Source organism: Falco rusticolus, chromosome 15 (genome assembly GCF_015220075.1).
Source record: "Falco rusticolus isolate bFalRus1 chromosome 15, bFalRus1.pri, whole genome shotgun sequence".
Classification (NCBI taxonomy): Eukaryota; Metazoa; Chordata; class Aves; order Falconiformes; family Falconidae; genus Falco; species Falco rusticolus.
In genome coordinates, this window is record NC_051201.1 from 1,821,536 (window position 1) to 1,848,019 (window position 26,484).

Below are 26,484 nucleotides of genomic sequence, written 5' to 3' on the forward strand. Positions count from 1 at the left end.
AGGGGAGGTAATAACTTGTTATTGGGCTGATAGGATTGGGAGGAAAACAGACAAGGTTTTAGGAAAAAAGCCAAACACCTTCTTCAGGCTGCAAACAGTAAGTTTCAGGACACATTTAACTTCTACCAGACCCCTCCTTCCCCGCACCCCCCCAAAAATAATAATCTGAACCTCTTTCCTGGGTGAGTACCAAAGGCTGCGGATCAGAGCATCTTCTTCAGGAGGGATGTTAAAAAGGACCTTGCAACTCTCATGCCCCAGAAGCACAAGACAGTGCAGTTGCAGAACAGCAGTTTGCCTGAATGGGCTGAAGAGGAGCAGGGCACCGCAAGGGGGTCTTCTTACCCTGCAGAACGATCATTTTCCTTTTACTCTTCTTTACTTACACCTCTGTCCCTAGGTCCCCACTCCCTGTTCCACCCTCCTGCCCACTTTCCAAACCCTCCGCGGTCCTGGTTGCATGAAGAACCAGTTCCCAGCAGCCAGCCTGCGCCCACAGCTCCCACCATGCTGGGCTCTGAGCAGCCCAGCTTCTTTCACACCACTGCTGCCAGAGCAGGAGAGAATAGCCTGGGGCATGCACCGGCTGGGCACCATCACTGGTAACAACCAAGAAAAGCAAAAGCATTTACATTTGTGGGGAGGAAAGAAATGCCTCTGCAGCCCTGCCGCCTCCGCCACAGCCCTACTGCACTGCTCAGCTTTGGAAGTGCTTGGCATTTTTCCCCACCTTGTAAATAAGTGATTACTGTGATCAAAATAATTAAGCAACCTAGCCTTTTAAGTGACTAATAGAAGACAATAATTTATATGCATGAGGTTTATGGAAGTGATGAAGCCCTTTTAGCAGTTCTCGCAAAGTAGTAACTTTTTTCCATTGTGGGTTGTTGGTTTTTTTGGGTTTGTTTTTTTTTTTAAACATACCAGAGCATGGAAAATAAAATAATGAAGCCAAAGTACTGCCGCGCCTGCCCCTGGCACCCCAGGGTGAAGCTGCGGAGCATGGGTGCCCTGCCACACTCACCACCACACTGCTGCCGAAGCTTGCCTGCTACCAGCGCTTCCAGACACAGGCCCTGTCCCTCATGAGACCACTCACCCGCCCTTTCAAGATTTTGGTGGCCCAGAGTGCTGCAATAGAGCAAAGCCCTGCCCCAATACAGCATCCAACAGCTCAGCCCCCACTGACCTGGAGAAAGCATGGGAGCTCCAGGCTTTGCTCAGACTGCTTTTCCAGACCTGGGGATCACGCTACATCCAGAACTGGTACGGTGGGTGATGGCATGCTCACCTGCCTCCAAAAGGAAGCTGGAAACCAATAATCTGCTTGACAGTGCCTTTTAATCACTGTCTCCCTGGGCCATATTTGAATGGATGTCCTAAAGGTGTGAGGCTTGCTAGAGCATTACCAAATTCCCAGGCAATTTGAACTCTCATGCACATTCATAATTAAAAATTCCCTGCTAAGTTGCTTGGTTTTGTAAAAGCATTATCGTTCCTCTGAGCTCCGTGTCCTGCAGCATCCTGCAGAAGGCTAGCAGGAGGCAATTTAGACACAGAACAATTTTCCTCCTGCTGGAAAAAGGCAGATTTCTGCTCCTTGGGGACACAGCACAGAGAGAAAGAGGGGAAAAAAAACCCAACCAAAAAACCCCAAACCCAGGCTGTAATCTACAAGGCCACATTTCACATCTGTTTTTGCAATGTTAACTTTTATAAAAGGGCTGGGAATAACACAATCAATTTACTTTTCATTTTGGAGGGTTATAAATTTAAAAGCAAGACTGGTGCACAGTGGAGCTGGAACACTGAAACTTATTTTCAGAAAACCCAGCCCTCTACTTAAAGCAAATGTTGCTCCACTGAAAACAAAAGTGACTGTATATATTTTTAGGCAATACTGATTTTTGAAAGTTACCAGGACTGATTAACTCCAGATGATCCCAAAAGAACCACAGAAAACAGTTTGGGAAAGGTCAGTCCTCCCTGCAGTTGCTCCATGGACCCAAAACTTCTTGATCTATATTAACACCATAAATTAGACATGTAACACTATTCCAGAAACGCCATCAGCTCTCCACGCTGCTGTTCTCATCCCTCTTGTTTGCAGGCTTCAGAAGATAATAAACGAGGCGAGATGTCAGCACATCTTCCCACTCCCTCAGCTCTCTTCATTAGACAAAGGCTCCTGACGTGCCCTCACAACGCCCGCTCTGATTTTGTGCTCGGGGGCAGGCAGAGGACCAGGCAAGGATTCAATTAGCAGCCCACCTTCGGTTCGTTTTTCATAAGCCTCACTTAAAAGTTGAGGTCAGCAAGGCTGTGATGTGCTGTGACTACAGACGATCACGCTGCCTCTAATTGCTTCCTTGTGCTAAGCCATCCCGCAGTAGCCAGTGCCTCCTTCCTTTGGCTGGAAGCGCTCTGGGGCAGAGATCGTCCCTTTTTCTTCTGGTCTCTGTGCTTCAGCATCTCCCCACCACATCCAGGGCTCTTTTGCAAACATCTCCAAGACACGCTACAGCAGCGACAGCCTCCACAACCCAATGGAAGTCCAACAGGCATATCATGGGAGGAGGCACGCAGCCTGAACCCATAGCTCAGAAGGACTCACCTGTGAAGTTGCAAAAATCAAGCAGAAACAAGCACCAGCAACTGTGTTGGCAGGAGACCTGCTTTCATCCCGTGCCTCCCAACACCAAACATGAACACCCCAATCTCCCAGGCTCTCCTGGCACAGGCAAGGACACAGAAAAGGGTTGAAGACCAACACTAGCCAAGATGGGATGAGAGAAGAATCCACCCATCTCTTGTCACTCATGCTGGGAGAACCAGGACTGCCAGCCTAGTGAAAGGGACCGGTCATCCCCCTGCTACAAGGAGAAATGAAAGCATAAAACAATAATAAAGAGATGGACAGAGATCTTGAGGGTGCTACGACAAAGGTTAGCTCAAAGGGAAGACTTGTGGAAAGAGGGTTCTTCTTGACAGATTCAATTTCAATGTGCAAGAAAATAGTCTTCTGGAATCAAGGCTGCTCCTGGGATAAGAAAACTTTTCAGCTAAGAAACAAAGGGACATGATGCTAACACAATTTGCCTCCCTCCACTTCTACTACCAGGAGGAAATAAAACGCAGCTATTTTCACAAATTAAAAAAAAAATAATCAGAGGACAGACAGAAAGAAGGAAGGAGATATAAATACCTATGAGAATGCAATTACTGACTGAGTTGACTAAAGAACTGGATGAGATCAATGAGAAGCAACTAAAATGTTTATACAGTAATGAAAGCAGCCTGGGCAACCAAGTGGAGAAACTTGAATTACTTGGGCAGGACACAAAATAGGATACCGAGGAGACGAGAGGAACATAGTGAAACAGAAATTGTAACGGGAACATACACAACTGCAGTGTCTAACACTGTGAAGGCTTTGGAAGGAGTTTTTGGAAGGAGCAGAGGCAAATGGAAAATGGGAAAAAATGCGCACAGCTTGAGTTTACCAAAGGTGGATTGCACCAGAAAACCTGAGGAATGATGTTCCAGATAGAAGAAAAGCAGCAGATCTGATTCAGGCTGCCTTCAACAACACATTCCCCACGCTGCCTGCCCAGAAGGTGGCTACTGACGGGACAGGTCACAGGGCTGAGAGCAAGATTCATGAGGTGGGGCCAAGACCCAGGTAGAGGAGACTAAGCCCAAAGCATCCCGCAAGCCCCTATGGTAGCCAGCCAGCCTCGCTAGCCAGCCTCCAGCTCTCCATCGCTCAACTTGAATGTCACCCCAAGTCTCAAGTCACAGCGTGACCCTGAATCAGTGACTTGCTGTCCTGATGAAGGCACTGTAAGGGGCTTCAGCACCATATGGCATGTCCTGCACCTATAGCAGCAAGCCGCTGATGGTAGATGGAACTGGGACACTGGAGGTAAGGTTCATCACCGAGAGACCTGCGGGAGGTACCAGTACCTGCAGATGGGATGCAGCAGGGATAAAAAAACAGATGGAAAACTGTACCATCGGGAGGAGAGATGTCTGGGAAGTGTAGGAGCACTGAGGACAAAGAACAAACTGGTTTAGGCTGAGGTCTTATCAGGATAGGAAAGGAACAAACCAGGGTGGCTCCCTGGGCCAGGTGGTCACATCCCCACCAGCATGTCCATACCTGTCCATTTTCAGGAATGCCAGTCACAGCTGGCACGTGCCTATCTCTAGCTTCAGGAGCTACACACCGGAGAAGAGCCAGGTACATCTGCACCAGCTGCTTCAAAATACCTGGATGGATGAGAAAGAAGAATCAACCACACAAGAGGTACATGTGCAACAGCACCTCTATGTGGGACCTGGCCCAGAGAGGTGCCAAGTATCCAAGTCATAGAATCATAGAGAAGTTTGGGTTGAAAGAGACCTTTAAAGGACATCTAGCCCAATCTCCCTGCAAGGAGCAGGGACATCAACTACATCAGGTTGCTCGAAGCCCGGTCCAACCTGACCTTGAATATTTCCAGGGATGGAGCATTCACGATGCTCCTCCTTGGGTCAGCAAAAGATGGGGAGATGCAAAAGGTCCACGGCACCCACCCCCAGAGGCAGCAGCCATGGGGGGTGCCCAGACCTTGGAGGAAGCCTCCAAGACAACCCTGGCAGCTCAGTGGTGACCAAGCACCTCCCCACCGCTTCTCCAGAGATCTGGGCTGAATGTCAGTGAGGTGGAGCCATTCCTGGTCCTCTCCACAGGGGCATCAACAGCCAAGACCTCCGGTCATAACAAAGGGTGACGGTGCCAGCTGCCCCCAACACCCACAGCCCTGCAGAGGTGCTGGCAACCAGCAGCAAGCTGCTAGCAGATGGCAGAGACACAGGGGGCACGGGGAGGAGGGGCCAGGACATACTGGTGGCTTTCGGAAGGGATGGCCGCAGCCGAGCCGGTTCCAGTCCAGGACGACAGCTTGCATATGGATAAACAACGAGACAATTACAACCTGGGGGGGGTGAGGGGCGACGAGAAAAGCCCATGGCTGCAGCGTCCTCCTGCTGCCAGCTCCTGCAACCCATACGTCCTGCACAGCTCCCTCCGCAGCCTCATCACAAGAAAATTACTTGCCATAAAAGCCCTGGCTAGCGCACTGCATTAGATACAGCTGTGAAACCATTTATCTATTGATAGACCCCTATTGTCAGGGACTAGGGTTTGGCTTTCGTGTGAGTGAACAATCTGGGGAAAAAGAAAAAAAAAAAATCAACAAAAATGACAACCCAAAAAACCTACCAACCAACAAACAAACAAATAAAGAAGGAGAGAGACAATACCCGACAGCTTGCAGGGTTTCCAGGCCTCTGCCAGCTGGGAAGCTAAGCATATGAAATATGCATTGCACTGAACAAAGCAAACTGAAACGTTCAGCACTGGAGAGCTGTAACCCTTTCCTGTGTACCAGAGCCAGGCATGGGGAGAGCGAGATCCCTGGGCTGCCAAAAGTTCAAGGGGGTGGGGGTGGGGGGAAACAGGAGAAAAAGCATCCAGGGCCGTGGGTAAAGATTACTGAGCCTGCCTATATGGTCAGACAGACTCAACAGGCAGCTGCTTAAGGTAGGTTGAAAGTTTAGGAACTGCTTTGGACATGAGCGGCTGCAGGAGTGATAGCTGGGATGGCTCAAAGCAGGCAAAGCTGCTGCCGTCTCCTGACATCCACCTCCACACCTCTGCTCTCCAGGGATGCGTCAGAGGGGAAGCACTTCTCCAAGCACTCGAAGGACAGTATGTCTCCAAGGGACCATGCTCTGCATCACCATGCTCCTGCACAGGCAGGAGCTGGGGGACACTGTGTCACTGTGACACCAATGGCAAGTGCCACCTCCTGCCCACATGGCCCCACCGCAGATGGCCCTGTCCCACACCAGGTTACAGAGCATCCTCAGCTGGGAACAGACCACGCAGTGAGGGGATCTCATAGGGCTGGAGCACCTTGCTTCGGCGTTGGCAGTGATGGTGCAGATTCAGGCAGGGCATGGGTGACAGCCTGATCACACACGGCTCCATGTCAGCTCCGTCAACCAGCCTGCAGCCCAACGTGTGGCAGCAATTAGCAGAAGCAGCACAAAAGCCAGCCAGAAAACCTGAGCAAACCGGGTGCAATGGAGCACAAGGCTCATGAGAGCTGCAAGGAGATTGAAGGGCTGGAGCACGTGCATGAAAGGAATCCAGCACTCTAATCAAGGGATGGGAGAAAATGAAGGGAAGAACAGAGATCCAGCAAACTTTCAGCTAAGTAGATTATTGATCTTCAGGGTGTGCCAGAAACCAGCTTTGCAAATTACAGCAGTCCCCTGCTGCAAGCTCAGGCAGTTACCGGATGGCAGAGCAGAAACACTCCCCACCTCCCAGCTCCAGCCACCCACACACCTTCCTCTGCCACTGCCGCGATGCCGCTGAGCTCCCGTTTGCATCTCACTGCGGCAGGACACCCAAACATGTCCAAAGGGTGGCATGAAAGGAACCGGTGCGATGCCCCGCCATCTAATGGGAGAGACAGTGTCAGTGGGGAAGAAACAGCTCAGCAAAAGTCTCGCTGTCTTCTGTTGTCAAGAGGGGAGCAGAAGGCAGAAACCTCAGCCCAACACGAGCGGGGAAGGCGGTGACCTTGCAAGGCTCATACAGCTAAGCAAATCTTTTCCTTGGCAAAGGCAGGCACTCTTTCTGCTCGCAGTCGGGAGGGTTTCTGCACAGCAGAGCCAAGGTGTCAACGCCTCGCAGATTGCCCTGACAATGCGCCTAACCCCCGGCATGAAGATCACCTAGGAGCCGAAAGGCTGGTGAGAAGAGATGCCTTGGAGCCCAACTCCTATCAGGGCGCTCAGCATCCCAACCAGATCTTGCCCTCAGTGCTCACCCTTAGCCCTCTGTACTGCCAGGCATGGCCACCCCACAGCACGGCTGCCCCACAACACAGCCCCGTGTCCCCACTGCGGCCAGGACTGGCTCTGGCTTGGCAGTTTCATTATCATCTGTGCAGCGGCACAGATGTGCACTGCGCTTTCTGTGTACAAAGAGAGGTCCCTGCCCTGAAAGTCATATAACTGTGGCAGACGGCAGGCGCTCCCTGCGCCGGCCCAGCTGCTGGGAGGTGTTTTTTTCCAGCAATCCATTATGTGACATTTGGTAATTTTTCATAGTATCAATGCCAAACCAGAGAGAAATGCCCAGAGCAGGGATGGGGCTGTGGATGCTTGTTTCAAACCCAGGCAGGCAGGCACTGGGAGGGCTGTGTGCCTCCTGCCACCAGCCCCCCCGCCACTGTCCTTACACTGGGACCCCTCTGCCTTTGCCAGGTCCACGCCACTGTCATCCTAGTCCTCGACCAACATGCTGTAAGCCTCAGAGCCCTCCTGCGAGGGAGGTGAGAAGTATTTCTTTATCTCTTTTCATAAGAGACAAGGAAAAGGCCACACCAGGGTCCTCCAGTGGCACAGGCAGAGAGGGTGACATCAACTGGGTCTTCTCATCCCAGGGACAGCCCCTTTGCCATGCAGGAGCTGGTTTTAAACAGAGCCAGGCCTTTCTTAGAGTGGTGGAGCGTGATGAGCACTCAGACTGTCAGATCCTCCTTGTTTTAAATAAATTCCACTGACATACTCTCTTCTGACATAAATTATTAACCAAGCATGATGCACACAGTGTGCCAGCAGCAGCATCTCAGGGCAGGAACAAGCAGCAGGTGAGGCTTTCTGCCTGTGACCGCAGGTGTGAAGCAGTTAAATTACACCATCACTGGGAGAAGAGGTGTGCCACCGCGGCTGCCACCTGCCCGCAAGCGGGCTACGATGGAAAGTCACACTCCATATAAAAACCAAACGCCTGGCATCTCCACGCACCCCTCTGTGCCAAGACATGCTGAGAGCGGAGACCATTTTTCCCACCTTGCCATGGCCCTTCTGGCAGCTCAGGGACAGAGGCAGCCAGCTCTGCTCTGCTCCTTGAAATGCTGTGGATGTCCTGGAGGTACCCAGCCAGCCACCGTCTCCTACAATGGCCTTAAGCAGATGGGACCATTTCTCTCCCTTTATCAAGAAGAAACTCCCAGTTAAGCTGGGACAAGGGTCAAGGTGAGTGAGATAGGGAGAGCCTTTCAGAGTTACCTACCCATCAGCCAATGCCCAAGGCAAACTCTACCATCTCCCCACGTCCTCCCCAGCTGATGTCTTGAGAATTCACCAGAACACCCAAAATAAACCCAAGGGAGAGCCTGATGGAAAGCCAGCCATTAGCAAGGGGTGCGGGGCCAACGCCAGCACTGGCGGGAGCTCCTGGGAGCACTGCGAGACATTGGTATGGACCTCAGCTGCCTGCGCCGGGGACTGAAGGGTGCATGTGAGAAACGGCTGAGATACAAGGGCAATTCCTCTGCCCCAAATATAAACTCAAGCAGCCTGAAGCCAGAGAAAAGTTATGTGAGCCTGAGCTCTCTGGAGCACTTTGGGGGAGGTGGGTTTCCAGCACCAGACACAGGTCATCTGGGCTCCCCTTCTCTGGTCACTCAATACAACCAGAAAGAAGGGGAAGGAGTATTGAGCAGGAAAAAAAAAATTACCTATTTTTCCTCTCATAATTTAGAAGAACAATGTCTATGTTTTATCCTGGAAGTAGCTACACTTTGGGGATTCTTGTGTCTGAGACTTAATTTGTAAAGCACCTAGGCATCCCTTAGGGTAAAAAAAGCATTATAGGATCATTATTAAAATGGACACATATTTCATATCTCAGTTCCACACAAGTGGAAAAAAATGGCCAAGATCTAACTCCAGGATGAGGGGACAAAACCGTGAAACATAACACTCATCCAGCAAAGTGACAAAACAGAGACACTGCTTCCTACTTACTGAGCGTTGCACTGATGCGCTGCTCCAGGTCTCCTGCTTTGCCCACTGCTCTGCCATGCCACAGCAGTGGCACAGAGTAAGAAGCAGCAAACTTTTTTTTTTTTTTTAATAAAAGTCAGAATCCCTGGCCAGAGTGGTCCCCCCTCTCAGCTTTCCCCTGGGCTTGTTTTGCATGTTTGGGGTGGGATCCAGCACTTCATTACAGCATCAGAATGCAGAACATAACCTGCTGCAGCCTGACTACAACCCACACATGGGGCTGCCCATGATCCCACTGGCTTTTCCAGCTGCCAGCACAGATAACCTAAAGGAAAAAAAAAAAAAAGCTTTCCAAGCCTTTCACCAGCACTTAACACCAGCAGCGTCCCTGGTATGCCCTGCCACAGACCGGGAAGCTCCTTTCAAACCCTTGACATGTACCTGGCTAGATGAGAAGCTATTTCCCCAGAGAAATGAGTGAAGCCACACATTTCAGGTTGAATCTCATGCCTGCCTGTCTCCCACCCACACGGCGCACACGGTTGCTGGCATAATTTCTCTCAGGTATACAGCATCTATCTACTCAGCAGAGTCCGTACATCACCTGGCTATTGATCTGCTGGAGGCGACATGACCTGCACCTGCAATGAGGGTGCAAAAGAAGATGCAGCGGGAATGCAGACCCTGTTCAGACAGAGAAAGGGGCTGAGGCAGCAAGACACCCTGGACCCCGGGCTGGGGGCTGCTTCTGCAGCGGGGAACGGCCAGCACCCCAACAGAGGGGCAGCTCACAAGGAAAAAAGCCCAACAGCTTCACCATCAAGGATATCCAGTTTCTGAGGTACCAGAACTGCTGGTGCAGATATCACCTGGCAGATGGAGCTGGACTTTCATGGAAAACTGATGGGTTTCCCCCTGCACTGTTTCAAAATGAATGCAACCCTCAAGGCCACCAGTCCTGCCCTTCCAGTTCTCACTGGTAAACCTCTGATCAAACCCAGTGAAATAAACACAGACCCTATTTCTAGGGTGAGAAATCACTCATCCTCCCCTGCAGACTGCAGATATTTAGTGACTCTTTAGACCAGAAAATCGTCCATCTGAATCCCCTTCTATGCTTTGTTCTTACCTTCTACAGTAGACTTCAGCTTTTTGTCCTGGCTTTCAAAGCGCAGGCACTGCTCAACTCACTACTTTCCTCTCAGTCATCAGCAGCCTTAGCAGACACAATTACCATCATCTTACACTGTAGCCTGTAGCCCTTATGCTGCTTTCACCTCCCACCCCCATGCAAGGGGTGCTGTTCTCTCAGGTGGTGCTCACCTATGCAAGGACAACCCTTGCGTGGTTCCTAAAGCACCATGACTATTGTAGCCCATAAAAAAAAAAAAAATACCACAAACAACAACAAAACAAACAAGCAAGAGAAAACTCTTAAATAACATCACTGAGTTCCTGGGAAGAACAGCAGTGCAAGCCTCAGTCCTTGGGGCTTCAAAGGGCTGGGGAGGAGAGAACTTTTCATGAGACAAAGCGAAGCAGCAGAGAACACGGCTGAGCACTACCTGTGTGTTCTTTTCATCTCCCTGAGCATGGATGGTGTAGGAACGACCACCGTTCTTCAAGGTCTCAGTGGCAATGCGCACTTCCACCCCTGGGAGCGGGGTGCCCACAGAACCTACAAAAGAAAACAAGACTGAGACAGTGGACAGCCTCTGGGAAACAACAAAATCGAGGATGCAAAAGAGCAGCTGCTCATCTATCAATGGCATCTGCAGACTGTGCTGGCACTAAAGAACTTCCTAGCAGGGGGTTACCCTTCAGGAAGGCTTCGATCATATCGTATGTCTGCATGCAAATGTCACTGCGGTGCAATACGCTGTTGTTCGCTGAGCAGGCAGTGTTGGAAATGCCTAGGAAAACAAATGTGTCTCCAGCCCTGAACAGTCTCTCTTGGCCATTCTTTGAAGACATCAGCACAGCTTCGTAGCTCAGTAATGAAGCTGTCTTTTTTTAAAAAAAAAACCACCGTGAAACCTACACAAAGATGCGAAAAGAAAGAGCACAATGATTACTACAGTGGCTCACTGCTTCTCTATAGCCTGGACCTGACAGAGAAGGCAAAGGCTTAACAGTGTGAGAATTGCAAGGGATTATCTCAGTTTTATGAGACATCAATACACTGTATATAAAACATCACAGGAGAAAAGCAGAGATCAAAACCACACCATTCTTCCACAGGTTTCAATTTTCAAAGCCAGGGAATCTGACACAGTGTCTCAAACAACTGCTATTAAGCTCCAAGATGGTTCTGTGACCCAGAGCTCCCCTACCTGCAGCCTGCAGCGTTCCCACCCCTTGGTTTAGTGCATGCTCTTCTTGGTGAGCGTCTGAAAGCACAAAAGAAAGGGCAGCTTTGTTGCTGCAACCTCTGTCTGATGGGGGGCTCTGGGCTCAGCAGCAACCAGAAGTCATGGGCATCTGCTGGCTCAGCAGGTTTCGCTCTGCATATCAACAGCACAAGAGGCTTTCATTGCAAGATGAGGCCCTTGACTTTTGCCTCCTGCCAAGTGGGGAGAGAGACATCAGCAAACAGCAACCTGCGGCTCAGGAGAACTGGACAGGTCTGAGCTTAAATCAGTAAGATTTTTTAAGAGATGATCAGTTTTTCCCCCTGAGAGCCTCCAGCTGGTGATGCTTTCTGGGTCTGCTAGTATCAGCTTGGCGTTGGAAAGTCCTTAGAGCACGGTGTGCAAGACCTGGAGCTCAGCACTGTCTGCCCCTTGTCTTCTGTATTTCAGGCATCTGGGTTCCGGTGGCATTTTCCCTGTCCTGGTCTCATTCTCCTGTTCAAGCCCTGGAGATCCGATAACCGTGACATCATGATTTTGTTTGCTACATCGGTCAGTTGCCATGGAAATAGATATGTCGTCGTAGCCCAGATTTATGGCATCCCTGCAGGATCAGCTAAGAGCAGATGGACTATGAGGGAGTGAGATTTTATTGCAGCAAAACTACCCGAACAATTAGCAAATCTGGCAAGAAATAAACAGAAAGCGACATGGCAAGTTCTGTGATGCATGTCTGTTCAGCTTGAAATTGCCTTCAGCATTCAGGTCAGCCAACATGCAGCCAGGTCCTTCTCTTACCACAAGCATCGCCCGGGCTGCTCTCCTCTCGTGGCCAGGCACTGCCAGGAGTCGGAGACAGCAGACTGCAGCAGGGTAAGGAGGGAGAAGCATGAGCCAGAAGAAGTGTCCGGAGGTGCTGTGTAGAGGTATTTATGTGTTACAAACACTCTGGTACCTGCCATGGTAGACTCCAGGAGGACTCAAAGCAAGTACCAAGTCATGGAAAACACACCAAATGTTTGCATGCCGAGCTTGCTGAAGCCACCTTCTAGACTTCTATGGGAACGTTTTCTCCAGTATGAAAAATGCCAACCTGCCTGCGAGATGTGGCATGGGACGGCAGGCAGACACTGCAGAGTCAGTCTTGCAAAGCTCACGGAGGGAGCAGTAACCAGTGCAATGAACTGCCATGGTTGCCATCTCTGGAACCTTTCAAATCAAGATCAGGTGGATGCCTTCCTGGAAGGCTGCTTCTTCCCTGTGTGCAAGCTACCGACCTCAATGTAGAAATGTAATGGGCCGATGCACAGGCTACAGAACTCAATGATTAGTGCTCACTTCTAGTCTCAGGCTTTGAGAATGAACTACCAAAGATCAGCACAGCACTGTCAAAGAAATCCGAAGACACAGAGAAGGCAACACATCCCCCATGCAGTGTTTCAGATCACTTACAAATACAGCTCCATCAATTTATTTCCTACTTAGCTAAAGTAAAACCAACATTTAAGATAAGTTCCTCATGGAGGGCTGTTTCCTTATATTCAGTCTGGAAGAGGCTTTCTGGTATTTCGGAAAAATGACAAACTTAAAAATCAACATCTGTAAAGGCTGAAAATGCTCACACAACATTGATTAGAGCTACATGAACCTGACAGTATTTATCACATTTGTGCAAAAACAATGACTGGAGCTTCTCAGGCCCATCTGCTTTGTCAAGATGCATGCCGTGCCGACTCCAACAGGTCAGCAGAAGGTTGAGCCTGTTCCCAAAGGAACAGCACCAGAGGTCCTGGCTTCACCAAGACCACAATCAAGGGTGATCAGAAGGCAGTCAACACTCAGCACTGGCTTCCTTTTTTGCCCAGCCATACTCCCAAGGGGAAACTGGGGAGAAATCCCTGCTCCTTCCCCTCTTGCTCCCTCCCAGCTCTCTCCAATTTGCAGGCTCCTGAATGTTAAGAAATGCTGGCAACATGCCCGCAGTGTCAGCTCAGCCAGCATCAGCCAGGCTGCAGTCGGGAAGGAGTGACACTATTATTCTTTCACCAGTTCTCCTCTGTTTAAAAAAGTTGTCAGCTCTTCCCAGATAAATTTAATTGGCCCTGCGGTCTGTGTCCTTCGGTATCTGGGGACCTCAATGCTGTTATGTGCAGTGGTGTCCTGGGAGAATTGAAACAGGCCAACGATAAGGCACTCAACGATCTCACTGTCAACAATACACGGAGTCCCCGCTGTAGGAGCTATTAGCCGCCTCTGATCTAAACCTCCAATTAAAGTGGTGATTAGGCCCAGTGAGGCATTCTGTGTCCATGAATTATTCATCTCCCTTCACAGTAACAGCACCAGGGGGGATTAGAATGAGAGCTGGTGAAAACAGAGGCATTTTAAGCAGGGTTTTAACCATATACAAGCAAACATTTATCTTTCATATCTTTCATCTTTTCTTCTTCTGTAAATTAAAGTCCCCGTCTGCTGTCCCTGCCCCTTCAGACCTGTGCTGCTGGTGGAGAGCAGTGCCACACTGCCAGAGACACTGGGGTGACATGGGCAGGACAGGCAGGTTCCGAGGACTCACCCCTTCCCCAGCCACACCAAGCGGGTGGAAGCGGGCAAGGAAAGCCCCAGAACCTCTCCTCAGAGGCTCATGAAGCAGCAGAAAAGGACATGTGCTGCTTCCACTCCAGAAGAAATCCCCTGGCAAGCGTGAGGACCCCTGGACTTATGCACAGGGTAAAGTGCCATGCTTGCAGTGCTCCTTTTTCAAAATAAAGCTAGTAATCATTTTGGCCAGCGTGCAGGTCTGTGGTCACCACTGCCTAGCATCTGTCCCTGTAACACCAGTACCAGTGCCGTCTAAAGTCTTTTTTCTGGATACTTCACTCTTCCTCCTGCCCAGGCCCTGTACCCAGCCCCTCATTGCATTTGACTCTCAGCTGACTCTCTTGCACTGGATGCTCTGTGGTACCTGGTGACCTTACATCCCAGCCTCTAATGGGGTACTATATCAAAAGCTTTTTCACAGCTCCAGTAAATTATGCCTCAGCTTCACCCATCTGCTTCCCAACTGACACTTCCTGAAATAAATTAATCAAGCCTATTCGATTATATCCTTCTTTCTGTAAGGTCTCTCACTGATCCACACCTTTGTGAGATGCTTTTCTCCCCTCTTGGGGCTGCAGTGAGCCCCTGGGCAGTGGCTGGAGTGACGGTCAGCCAGCCTTTGTCACCAGCCCCTCTGCTCGTAGGTGGACAACAGAATTTGCCCCCAGCTCCCCTGCAGACACTGGTACCCTCACAGATCCTGCCTCAGCTCTATTCAGGAGCAGAGCCATGCAACTCTGGAGTAGGAGCTGCCCTTTTGGGTGATAACATCTGTCTTGCCCATGTCACTTTCAGTCTTACTTCCTTTCTCCTTCTGTCTCCTGGGAAACTTCTAGAGCCTCCACTCATCTTCCCTCCTGAAGATGAATTAAAAGCAAATATAATCAGGCCACAGGGACATTCAAGTGATCTCAGCACTGTCACCCTGTGGCATGGGGCTCACGGACAGCTCAAGCTCATACAGGTGGGAATCTTGTTTCCCTGCATGCAGGGATGAGACTTCTGGAGGAAGGGAAGACTGGCTGGGGTGGAGGAATGACAGTTACTGTGCAGAAGTAAGCTAGAGTTTGCATTTCACACAGCCCCTGAGCTGTTCTCAGGCAGAGGAGCCAGAACAGGGGAGCTGTGGCTTCTCTCCCTGTGAGATCCCTGCAGGGGCACGGCTTCTGCATCCCGGGGGACTGGGATGCTGTGGGAAGCCATGATGCCCAGCACAGCCCCCCTGGGTAACACCAGTCCCCCCAGGACACTGGGGACCAAGACGATGCATATGGTGCTATGCCTGCACAGACAGCATGCGGGGAGGAGAAGGTGGTATAGTGGTGGGCTGGGTTGCTCGGCAGACAGATGGCCACGTTTTTAACCAAAGGGAGGGTGAGGGCATTTTATATTTTTAATGTTGCAGATCAATTTAATTCTAGGTTACATAAAGTACAGATATTGAGAGAAGTCACAAAGTGTAGCTAAGACAAGTAAGACAAGGAGAGAACAGAACCAGAGTGTACAATGAGGTGTGACAATTTCTAATTCCTGAAGAGTCAAGAAACTTGCACTAAAATAAGAGCGAGCAGACATCCTATTTTAAGTGTTCAGTACTGATCAGTTGGACAACAACTGCTGTGTGGAGAATCCTGTGTCAACACTGTACATAAATACAACTCCATAGAGCAGAAGCTGAAGATGCAGTCCCATCACAGTACTTGAACTTGTTAAGGCTTTGGAAATAATAAAGCATCAGTATGGTCTCTGCCTCCTGGACAGAACCAGCCTGGCTGGTCAGGCCATCATGCACCACCGTGAGCTCTGCATACACACCTTTGCCAATCCACCACAGCCAGGGAAACCCACCAGCCACTGCCCATGCCCCCTCCTGGCTTCCCAATCCCAATTCCCCTAGCAGGATCATTGTTCCTACCGTAGCCTGTTCCCAATCATGACAAACAGCAATTAGATGTATACCCTCTGTGATGAGAAAACCCAACAACACTTCACAGCCAAACGCCTCCAAACAGTGTGCACCCTCTAGAGACTCCTACCTGGGACACGAACTCCATGCAAAGGGTTAGAAAGCGCCATCCCAATCTCAGTCATCCCATACCTCTCCAGCAATGTGTGCCCAGTGATCTTCTTCCACTTCTCCAGGACAGGCACAGGCAGGGCTGCTGAGCCTGACACCATTAACCTGCACAAGGAAATCTCGTGTAAGCAAGTATCCAAGATCACCTTTGCTCCAGGGAATGTGCAGTCTAACATAGGGTTACATAAAGCCCGTTCCTACATAAAACCTTAAGACAGACACCCAAAAGCCTTTTAACCAGTACCAAAGATGTTCCTCACATACAGAATATTCTCTGTCTGATATGGGTTTTAAGTTAAGAAAGGACAGCTTCCTAAAAGAAGATCCTCGGGTTGCAGGACAAAGTCCTCAGTCTTGTGCTATGTAGGGTGACATAATGAGCGTGCAGACCCATTCTGGCTTTCCCATACAAGACTAGCTCTTAATTAAATAATGTCACCCTTATTCTTGCCAATGAGACACTAAAGAACAACCACCAGCACAGCAAAGAGGTGATGCTGAAAACTCGGCAGATCCACTGTGGAGACAGCCAGCCACCAGCAGCTCCTGCCCAAAGGGGCATTGCTCACCCACCTGATGTTCTGCTGGCAAAAGGCATGCACAAAATCCTGGACTTGGGGCTGAGAGAAGTGCTTGTCATAATACTCTATCAGCTTGGCATAGATAGTGGGCACTGCCATGAAGACACTGATACAGGGAGCTTGGGAACTTAGGAACTTCTTCCAAACCTAGAAAGGAAGGACACACACGTATAAAAATACACCTCAACCTAAAGTGTAGAGAGAAGCAATTGTCCACGTTGTCAATGCTACACTCCCTCAGCACCTTTGAGAAGAGGTTCACAAGTGAGGGCGCTACAAATGCTTCACAGGGCAGTAAGCCCTGCCCCTGCTCCTTTGTATGGTGCAAGGAGAAACTGAGGTACAGGAGTGCAACAGGCTTGTCCAAAACAAGGCCACCCTGGGCTGGTCACAAACAGCCAAACCTCCGCTATCTAAGACTTCTGGAAAGTGCAAACAACTGAAAGCCTGTTGTGTGCACCTCATCCACGTCCGGAGCAATGGCTCTCAACCTTCATCATGCCCTTTTTGCCCAAAGCACGATATTCAACTTTCTCATTCCACCAGAGGATCACCCACCTGCTTTCACTCTCAGTGAGCACAAGATAATGGAAATGGCATTTTTTAGTACTTTCATGTTACAGCCAAGAATTTGCTCACGAAGCCTTAAGCTTATGACAGAATCAGTTAATTCCCTTATCATGCGCAGCTCTTTAAAGGCTACACAAAGCCACCAGCCTTTCAAAGCATGGGAGCTCTTCTTTGGAAAGACACTATGCCACATCTGAAGAACACGACACGGGTATGAGCCCACAGGCTCAAACCTTTGAGTGAGAAATGCTTTTAAGACAGGTGGCAGAGCTGGAGAGAGAGATACCACACTGGAACTGGGAGTGAGACTCCACTGCAACAGAAATGGTCATCATCTGGGGCGTGGGTACAGAGACAAATGCCCCCAGTGAGCTCAGACCAGCCATCAGAAACCTCAGGTAAGCCAACTGCAGTCAGGAGGCAGCAGCTAGCCCGGAGGGCCACTACACCAACCGTGCTCTTCCCAAGAGGAATGGCCCCTGTGGGACAGATGTCTGTCAGCTGCAACTCCTGCTGACCTGTGGGAAATACAAATAGAGGCAAATTCCAGGAGCTAGCTCTGCTCCTGGAGTGGATGAAGACTAAGGGGTCTGCCCTGGCTGAGCAGCCCCACCTAGGAGCAGCTAGAAACAAGTAGGAGCCATAAATATTGCAACTGGGCCCGTTCCTTCCACACCTCACCACTCTTCCCCCTAGGTAAGCTCTTCCCCAAGACAGGAATGATCCGAAGACATCAATAAATAAAAGGCTACAGTGACGGCCACCTCTTTCCTTTTGCCCCGGTCCCTGCCCCGTTGTTGACAAATGTATTTCCTAACAGCTCCTGACAACACGTACCGCCTCTCCCCTCCCTGCCCACATATGCTCAGCTGCACACAGGCGCGTGCGACAGCGAGAAAAGGCAGGAATTGATTGAAGGTGAACAAGTGATTCTCCTTCATGCTGTCACTCTGCCCACTTCCCTCTGTCCTGCTTGCTCGGGCTCTATTTCATTACTTTCTACTTCGCTGCGCTGGCGCCGCCTCCCTCCACATCTCTCACTCCACTGCTTCAGAACAATCAACTCCTAAAAAAACCCCAACCACCACCATGTTGTTATTCTTAATAGAGCAGGACACATCCAACAAAGGCACCGTCCTGCCAAACAGAAGGGAGTTCACGCTGCCTCCGAGCCTGGAGATGGTCCTCAATGGGGTGAGACAAACGCACAAGGTGGAAAACCCCTGGACACCTTGGGAGCTGGGACATGAGCACTGCAAGATCCCCTCAGAATCAGGGTAAGCAGAGGAGGAACAAGGCTTGCCCAGACCAACGGGTGACATGTCTGGAGAGGGAACATTGCACTCCCTTGCAGAAACCAGCACGATCCCCTAAAACAAGCCGAAACAGGCAAAACTGCATTTAGAAATTCAGAAGGATCTAACCCCTACCATACCGCTCCCAGCCTCTTTTCCTAAAGATCTTTTTTCTCTTCAGTGCCCCAGTATCTGTCCCATTCCATGCAGCAGGATGGAGAAGGACATCCCCAAAGCCAGGGGCTGAATGCACGGACCTGCTCTCCCCAGCCTGGTGCTTCCTAGAGCCATTGCTTTGGGCATGGAGAGATGAGTGATGGGATCAGGGATCAGGACTGTGCCGAAAGAATTGAACGGAAACAGATGCTCAGGGCTGTTCGATCCTTGCTGTGGTATCTTCTTTTGCCTTCACCAGTCCAGAGCAGCTGTGAGGAGCGCAGGCAGACTTCCAGTCTGGCCAACGCAGCAGTTATTTTCACATGGATTTGGATCTGAAAAAACCCCCAAACCCATCACTCCAAAACACAGATGATCTCTCCTGCACCCCAGAGTCCCCTGTCCTCATAGGCCTACTCAACTCCTGCCCTAGATAAACTCCTCCCCACCACCGCGCCAGTCACAGGAGTGGCTTTTTCTGTGTCAGTCTGACTCGCTCCAGCAACAGCCCCTTCCTGAAGATAAGCAGCTGCCTTTGGATTTGTGCCACCAGCTGCCGGGGTGATCTGCTGACAGCCAAACATCTCCACCTGCTCTGTTCCTGCTCAGCCAAATCTGGATCCTTCCCACGTGTTTTAATGGTACTAAGCACCGAGCCGTGGTACAAAGCTGGCAGCCCCAAACTCTCCGCAGACCCTGAGCTGTCCGTAGGGCTTGTCACTGCCCAGCCAGCTGTAACAGCTATTTCTGTTTTATAACTATAACTTCACGGTTTGAGAGAAGGATCTGGGAAAGTCTCACTACCTGGGACTAATCAATCAATCCCAGGGCTTGGACAAGAGGCCTGCTTTGCCCATCCAGCACACTATCCTCCAACACCGTCAGGTTTACAGCAGCACAATCAATCTCGCTCTTCGTTATCCCATGTGTCACCATCACCACATCAATTACCTGTGGACAGCTTATTGGCAGCCCGTCATTTCATTTTATTTTGCTCTCCTGATACCTCAGGACTCCAAGTGCTTTTAAAAAGCCATGGATTCTGGAGGCAAACACAGCACTGCATGCCAGGGTTGCCGGACTTTACAATGAGTGTTCACTGGACACAAGGGAAGCAGCAGTCTTCCCATGGAATATGTTCAGGAGATGGACTAAGATTCCTTTTAAAATAAACAAGGGCTTGACACAAAAAGTCTCTAAGTGGAAGAAAGCAAGAGTGGGAACAGCAATAACGGCAGCAAAAGCCCAGGGCGGGCTTACAGGACAGGGCTGCCTGAGCCAGCAAAGAAGTGGGAGACCTTCTGTTCCCAAGAGTCTTCCCGTCAGCACGACATTCCTGATTTTCTTCCCCTCACACTGCACAAAAGCATATCTGGGCAGTTCCATGGGCTGGCCAGTGGGATTTTGCCATCAGCAAATGAAAAAAAAAAAAGAGAGAAGATTACACCAGTGGGTACAAAACAACCTCAGTGAGACACAGCTGTAAGATTTTTTCCCACGTATTCCTTCCAGCACACAGATGGCATGATGGTGAATGACAACAGAGGAACACACAAGCTGCTCCAAGAGATGGTCATTTCACACAGCAACCTTCCCAACCAGCCTCCAGATCTGCTGAGATCACCTGAATCAAGAGATGCAAGCACAGAGGAGAAAAGGCAGTAATTTTTTTCCCCCCTTTACAATGGCCTCACCTTCAGAGGGACATGTGCAATACCCTAAGCTAGACAGAAAACACCAAATCTACCAACACCCAGACATCTTCTAATGCAAAAAAAGAAGAGGAGATGGCAACAACCATTTGCATGCTAAATCCTGCAAGAATTTGCCTGATACAAGACTCCCAAAAACATCCAGAAGAGACCCAAGCAACAATGCCCAAAAGCCATAAAGGAAGCGAATATCAGCATGGATTTTCCCATCAGACCACAAACTGGTAATAGACAGCCTGCGTTGCTGCCTCTAACAGATACAACAGCTCTTCACTTCTATAAAATTATTGTATCATTTTCAGTTGTTATTGAATTTTTTTTAAACCTTTTCAAAAGTAACAATACCTCTAATGCAAAGTTAAATCATCCCTTTACTTCCCTTTTGATCAGGGAGATGGGTTTGTGTTTTGCATTGATCGCTGCCATGCGGGTAGCATCGCTGGTGAGGAAAAAGGCTCTCTGCTATTTTCAGAGTATCTGTGAGAGCAACAGGCATCAATGTGGCTGCAGCTGAACCAGCCCCTTGTTTGGCGAGACCCGGTGCCTCAGACCAAGGACAGAGAGCTCTTGTAACTCTTCGGAAGCACCGAAGGGATGGCAAGACCATACACCCGCATCTGACGCCAGTTCACCCCTGACAAAAGGCAGACAGGCACAACATACGACGGGAGAGCATCAAGGGGAGCTCTGCTCTCTCCCAAGGACTGAGCCGCAGACTCGGTCGTGAGCAATATGCAGAAAGAGAAACATTCTTCTCTTCAAAGGGAAATTGGGCCCTTGGTGGCTTCGTCTCATGTTTGTTATAACCCCAAACTGTTTGCGCTCTGCGTGACTCTGGTTTTAATCATTTATTCATCAGTGCAGTTTGATGGCCCCTCTGCATTCCAGGCTGAAGCTTTTAAACCCTTCCTATGCTGTAGGCATACTGAAAGGAGCAAGTGCTTTCCCTGGGACCTGATAATATAAGTAAATATGACAGGCTCTGGTTCCATTTTTTATATTTCCACACACACATCAAAAGACATTACTCCGTAACAGATGCTGAGGACAGACGGCAGATCTGGGGAGACGGGGAGAAAAACTCTAACTTTTTAAAGCCAGGTCTGCAAGAAGTGATCAAACATAATCCATTCACTAGTGACCTGCTCCTCCCTCCATCAACTCCTCTTTGAGTCTGAAATAAAATTACTCCTCTGAAGCCTCCTATTAACAGACGAAAAGACAATTGCCTTTCTCCAGCTGAAACTGGATGGGAGAGACAATCCCCAGCACGCTGCCAGCAGCATCTTAGCAGTGCTCGGTTATTGGAGATCAGACTCCTCTGCTTGGATCTGCTTTTCTTTTTAAAATAAACTAAAAAAGCTGCCCAGAGTGATGTTTGCAGAAGTGACAGATCCAGGGGAGAGGCTCACTGCAGTGCATGCTTCTCCTTCCCAGAGGCAACTGTGACTGCTGAGCCATAGATCTCCCTGCACAGCCCAGCGAAGGTATAAAGCACCAGTGCCCAGCCTCAGCCCAGCCTGGTTTGCACAGATAATAGCAGCAGCAAGGACAAACAGTTTGCCTGCAGAAGCAGCTTGCAGGCTGCTGGCTTCATGAGGAAATCAGGAGTGTAGTGCAGCAGTAACCCTGGAGCAACACCTCACGCACAACCTTTACAAGGATCAGGTCTGCAGCACCCTCCCACCACGGGATAAAAGCTGCCACAGGTGACAGCACACAACACATCAGGAGAAGCTAGTCCCAAATCACATGCTAGCTTTGGGCACTCATCATTCTCATCTCACTAGAAAGAAGGGTCCAAATAAGATTAACAATTTTGATGGCTTTGTGTGTGACATTGTAAAACTGGGTATGAATTTTAGAGGGCTTGGTCCTTGGAGGCACCTTAAGTCAGACATGCAGTAATGCTGGCACCAAAACAACAGCTCCTTTTGGAACTTTAGGGCAGTAAATCTGCATCTCAGTGTATTTATCATGGAAGCAGTTGCAGGGCACAGACAGTGTTGTCATTCTGCAGGCAGCACACCACAGCTTGAAACCCACCCAGCAGAGCCAAGTGGACAGCACACCCCACAACTAGGTCACGCAGAGCTGACATTTCTATAAGCTTCCCCCATCACTCAGAGCAAGTTTTTACCTCCATGTTTTTGAATACTTTTATTTCCCAATCCGCACTTAAGACTGAAAGACCGCCTGGGATCTGATCTCATGTTTATCATTGCAAAGAGCTGACAGAGAACATCTTTCCCTTAAGGTGAGATCAGAGGTGGTCCACAGAAAAGACAAGCCATTCCCATGGTTCAAACTCAAGAGTGGATCCACTTCAGCCAAAAGCCTCAGCAGAGGATCCTGCAAAGCCGACACTGACCTCACAATTCATTCCAAAAGGCTCCTGTTTGCAGGGTGCCCAGCACAGCTGAGTCCCAGTCCAAAACAGGGCCATCAACGTGTGACTGTCACAGCAAAAGCACTGGCATGGAGGATGCCCAGCTTCTCTCCAGACTCACTGACATTTCCATCGAGTAACAGTCACAACACAGGGCGAGCTCAGCCTCAGCAGCCATCACTGAATTGATGCAGGGAAAGGAGATGGAGAGGGGGAGTCACTAGGGAATGGATGCTCTAGTGTCTGCAAGCCCTGATGCTCACAGCAGCCTTCAAAAAGCACTTGCTCACGGGCTTTCTCCGACACCCAGTAAGGAGAAGGCTCACCTTGCACTCCTTCCTTAAGCACAGGCATTAATCTCTTCTCCTCTGGCCACTAATCTGCACAAGAATTGTACAAATCCAGCATCTTTTAAACTTCTGCTCCTACACAAGAAAAAAAGGCAGGCATTTCAAACAGGTTCAGATGCAGCTGATAAATGCTGGCTGTCTGCAAACAGGAATAGTGCAGCTGGAGAAGTAAACTCCGCTTGGAAGCAAGTTATGATGGGAGGATCATATAGGGATGCTTAGGCTACAGCTTGCTGTGGCTCCCAAGGAGGTTTCTGCCCTCACAGTTCTCATCCTTGAAAAAGGAAAAACAACAACATCGGAGCCACCCTGGCCCCACACAGCTGCTGGGAGGAATGCACTTTCAGGCTCACTGCTGCTTTCCTGCCTGCTCCAGAGTCCACATGCCCACAGCAGCACCGAAACGTCTCCCCTGCCCAGTCAGCGCTGTTATTCCCAAGCACCAGAAGCACAGGCAGGAGCACCAGGTGCTGCTCCTACAGTCTCCAGGCAGGAGTGTGGGCAGCAGCCCGAGAAGGGCTCCCCGTGAAGACACACTGCACCCCAAGGAGTACACACACCAGATGACTTAGCACGTCACATACAACTAGACTGTAATGCTGGAAACTAAGGGTCCATTTATAAACCCTTCATTAATACATGATTAATAGATGCAGCCATATTTTTTAATAACTTACAATAAAAAGATGCTACGAAAGGCTTAAGCAAGACAGTCTTAACAGATGGTGCTATAAAGTGAATTATAACATGTACAGTAGCTAGCGCAAAGTAATGGATGTCCTCATTTAATAAAAAGAATCTGATTTTATGCAGCAACTTTCACGCTTGAGGCACCTCAATACACTTTAATGAGCCCTTGTGGCCCCTGCAATAGCTTGCATGCTGCCACGGACATCAGATGCTATTTTAGTAAGAGAGCGGACGTTGGTCAGGACACTGGGGTTACTCCACAGTTTTGATTTTTAACCTTTCCTTGGACAGCTACCAAAAGCAGATGGAAGGGTCTGAAAGATGCCACCTCCTAACACCGCACTGCAGGGAACGACAAGCAAGCCTTAGTCCGGGGCTTGAAACATCTTTAACCCAGAAAAAAAAAGAGCATTATTATGACCACCAAAACCAGACTGGCATCTGTATCCATGACTATAAGGCACGCCGCAAATTATGTAATTTAATAAACACTGTAATAATAAAGTATTTATTTTGTATAATGAAGTGTTAGTGATTAGAAACCAAACACACACTGGGCATGCTGCTGCGGTTTCTCTTGAACCCTTGCCAGTATCACTCAAGGCTAAATATGTCTGCAGCAGGTTGAGAGTAAGTTCCTAGCCTTGTTTTGATCAGCCTGTCAAGTGTTTTAGCTGCCATTCGAGTTTCTTTATATCACACTATAATTGGCTGCTTTCTCAAGGTGCAGTGAAGGAAAAAAAAAAGCCACACAGCAAAACCCAGGCTCCTTTTGCAAAATTCTCCACTGAAACTCTGCTGCTTTTCTGAAAGCTGATTTCAGTAGCAAAAGGCATTTTGTAAACAGCTGGTGAAAATAGACTGGAACTGAAAGGCAGCTTGCATTAAACTCCACAAGAAAGCCTTATTTACCCTCATGTGCTTTCTTTGTAGTGTCGATCAAACCACTTTCAGCTCCCAGGGGAGGCCCTCGGAAAAATAAAGGGAATAAAAAAAAGGAGAAAAGCAAATTACGTTCTTCAGAGCCTGAACGCACCTGAGAACCCTCGGAACGGCACTCGCTGCAGCAGGCACGCTTGCCACGCCGACCTCCCTGCCCAAGTTCAACCTCCAGGGTCAAGCGGATGTCTCCAGCCCTGTCCCCACTTGCCCTTGATTGTCAAGGCTGGGGGAGAGCTTTGATCAGAAGAGGCAGGCGGGGTGCCCAACTCCCCCCGAACCTGAACCCATCCTTCAACGTCAGCTCATTCATTTGCAGATGTCGGCAGAGAGCAGAGAAACACGCGAGGGTGTAAGGGACAATCAATCACCGATGGCACAGGACGTGGAGAAACGCGCCCTCCAGAGGGCTTGGCTTTGCTTCCAGCACGCTCCTCTGCCACCTCACCAGCATCACCAGGGCTGGGCACATGCTGAGCTCCAGCTCTCGTGGGGCACGCATCCCTACTGAACCCTGAGCTTTTGGGGAGACACCCTAAAGACAGATGAAGGCAATTTGGCAGTGACCAACGAGGAGAGCACTGGCTACAGCTGCCAAGGGACCTTCCTGCTTTCTTCTACCACGGCATCCTATCTATTTACTCTGGAAATGCAAATGCAGAGAGCTGCCCTTCCAGGACTCTGGGCCTGTTCCCCACCAAAGCACCAGTGCTCGGGCAGCAAGTCGGTGTTCAGGTGTCAGGGCCATCTTGAAACAAGAAAGGAAGCGTGCATTTTCGGTGGTTGTTTCTCCGAGAAGCAGAAATAAGCAATGAAGAATCACATGGTCCTGCAGTTGCTCAGATCAGAGCCCTGGCTCACCCTTGCCTAGCAGCAGCACAGTCATAGGCTTCTGGGTGTATCCCACACCTTTGCACCTTGTCCTTTCGGCCAAACAAGGCCACCCAGCATATGAATAAATATTAATAGGCAAAGCGGCCTGTTTAGCTACAAAGCACAGGCTTGACAGGCTCTTTTTTCACTTTCCCAAGGAGTTCTGTACTAACAATGCACGTCTCCTTCCCGCTACGAGTTGGCAGCAGCACCTGAAAACCCAATTGATCCGTTAACAGCGACATTGCAGACTCCGACATCTCTCATACCACCCACAACACTGGGAGATGCAGATGAACAGCACTGGATCCCAGGGGCTGGTAACTGTAGAAACTGCTCTACCTTATCGTTGGTTGCCCCTTTTCTTCCTCTCTTTAGGTCGGCTGCCTGCCACCACAGCAAGGAACAAAAGAGAAGCAGAGCACTGGGACTGGCATTTCCTGTCTCAGCTAGAAAACAACATTATAAGCATGTCTACTGTATTCAAGCAAGGTTTCCCTCCTGCCACCTCTCCTGCAAGGCTGCATGAAGCTCTCTATTTGCAAACTCTCTCGCATATCACTGAGTCTAAACCAACAGATCTGTTAACACTTGTTTCTCCACAGAGGAAGAGCAATGCTTGCATGCAAGTGATGACTAGCGGCACTTCTCTTACTTGGACTGCAAGAAACTAAAGCATGTGTTCTGTCATGTAATGTTATATAAAACACAGAGGACACAGGACTGGAAGGGAAAAAAATGCGGGCTACTAAAAATGTCCACAAGCAGCATAGCTTCAAGCAGCACATAGCTAACATGCAGGAGAAAAATCCAGTATTGCCACCTTCCCTGGTACTACTAAATTAACAACCCTTATTCCAGGTGCACATGCTCTTAGTGGGTATATAGAAGCCCACCTTTAGTCAGAGACCCTCAACATCACGAGGAGGGGCAGCCTAGCATTATGATAACATACATCACACTTAAACAAGTTGTATCCTCCAGAACAGCACATTTACCCCAAAACTGAGTGTTCAACTAAAAGCTTTATTAATGGACACTGCGAAC

At 49.5% G+C, this 26,484-nt stretch overlaps 1 protein-coding gene across 2 annotated transcripts in view; it reads right to left on the reverse strand.

Moving 5' to 3' along the window:
- ACSF3 (acyl-CoA synthetase family member 3) overlaps positions 1–26,484 on the reverse strand; it is a 66,374-nt gene that overhangs the window by 33,883 nt on the left and 6,007 nt on the right. For both annotated transcript variants that reach the window (XM_037409228.1, XM_037409229.1), the window contains exons 4-6: positions 16,456–16,610; positions 15,842–15,987; positions 10,419–10,531 (exon numbers count right to left, since the gene is read on the reverse strand). In XM_037409228.1, coding sequence (XP_037265125.1) covers positions 10,419–10,531; positions 15,842–15,987; positions 16,456–16,610 — 414 coding nt within the window. The remainder of the gene's footprint in view (positions 1–10,418; positions 10,532–15,841; positions 15,988–16,455; positions 16,611–26,484) is intronic.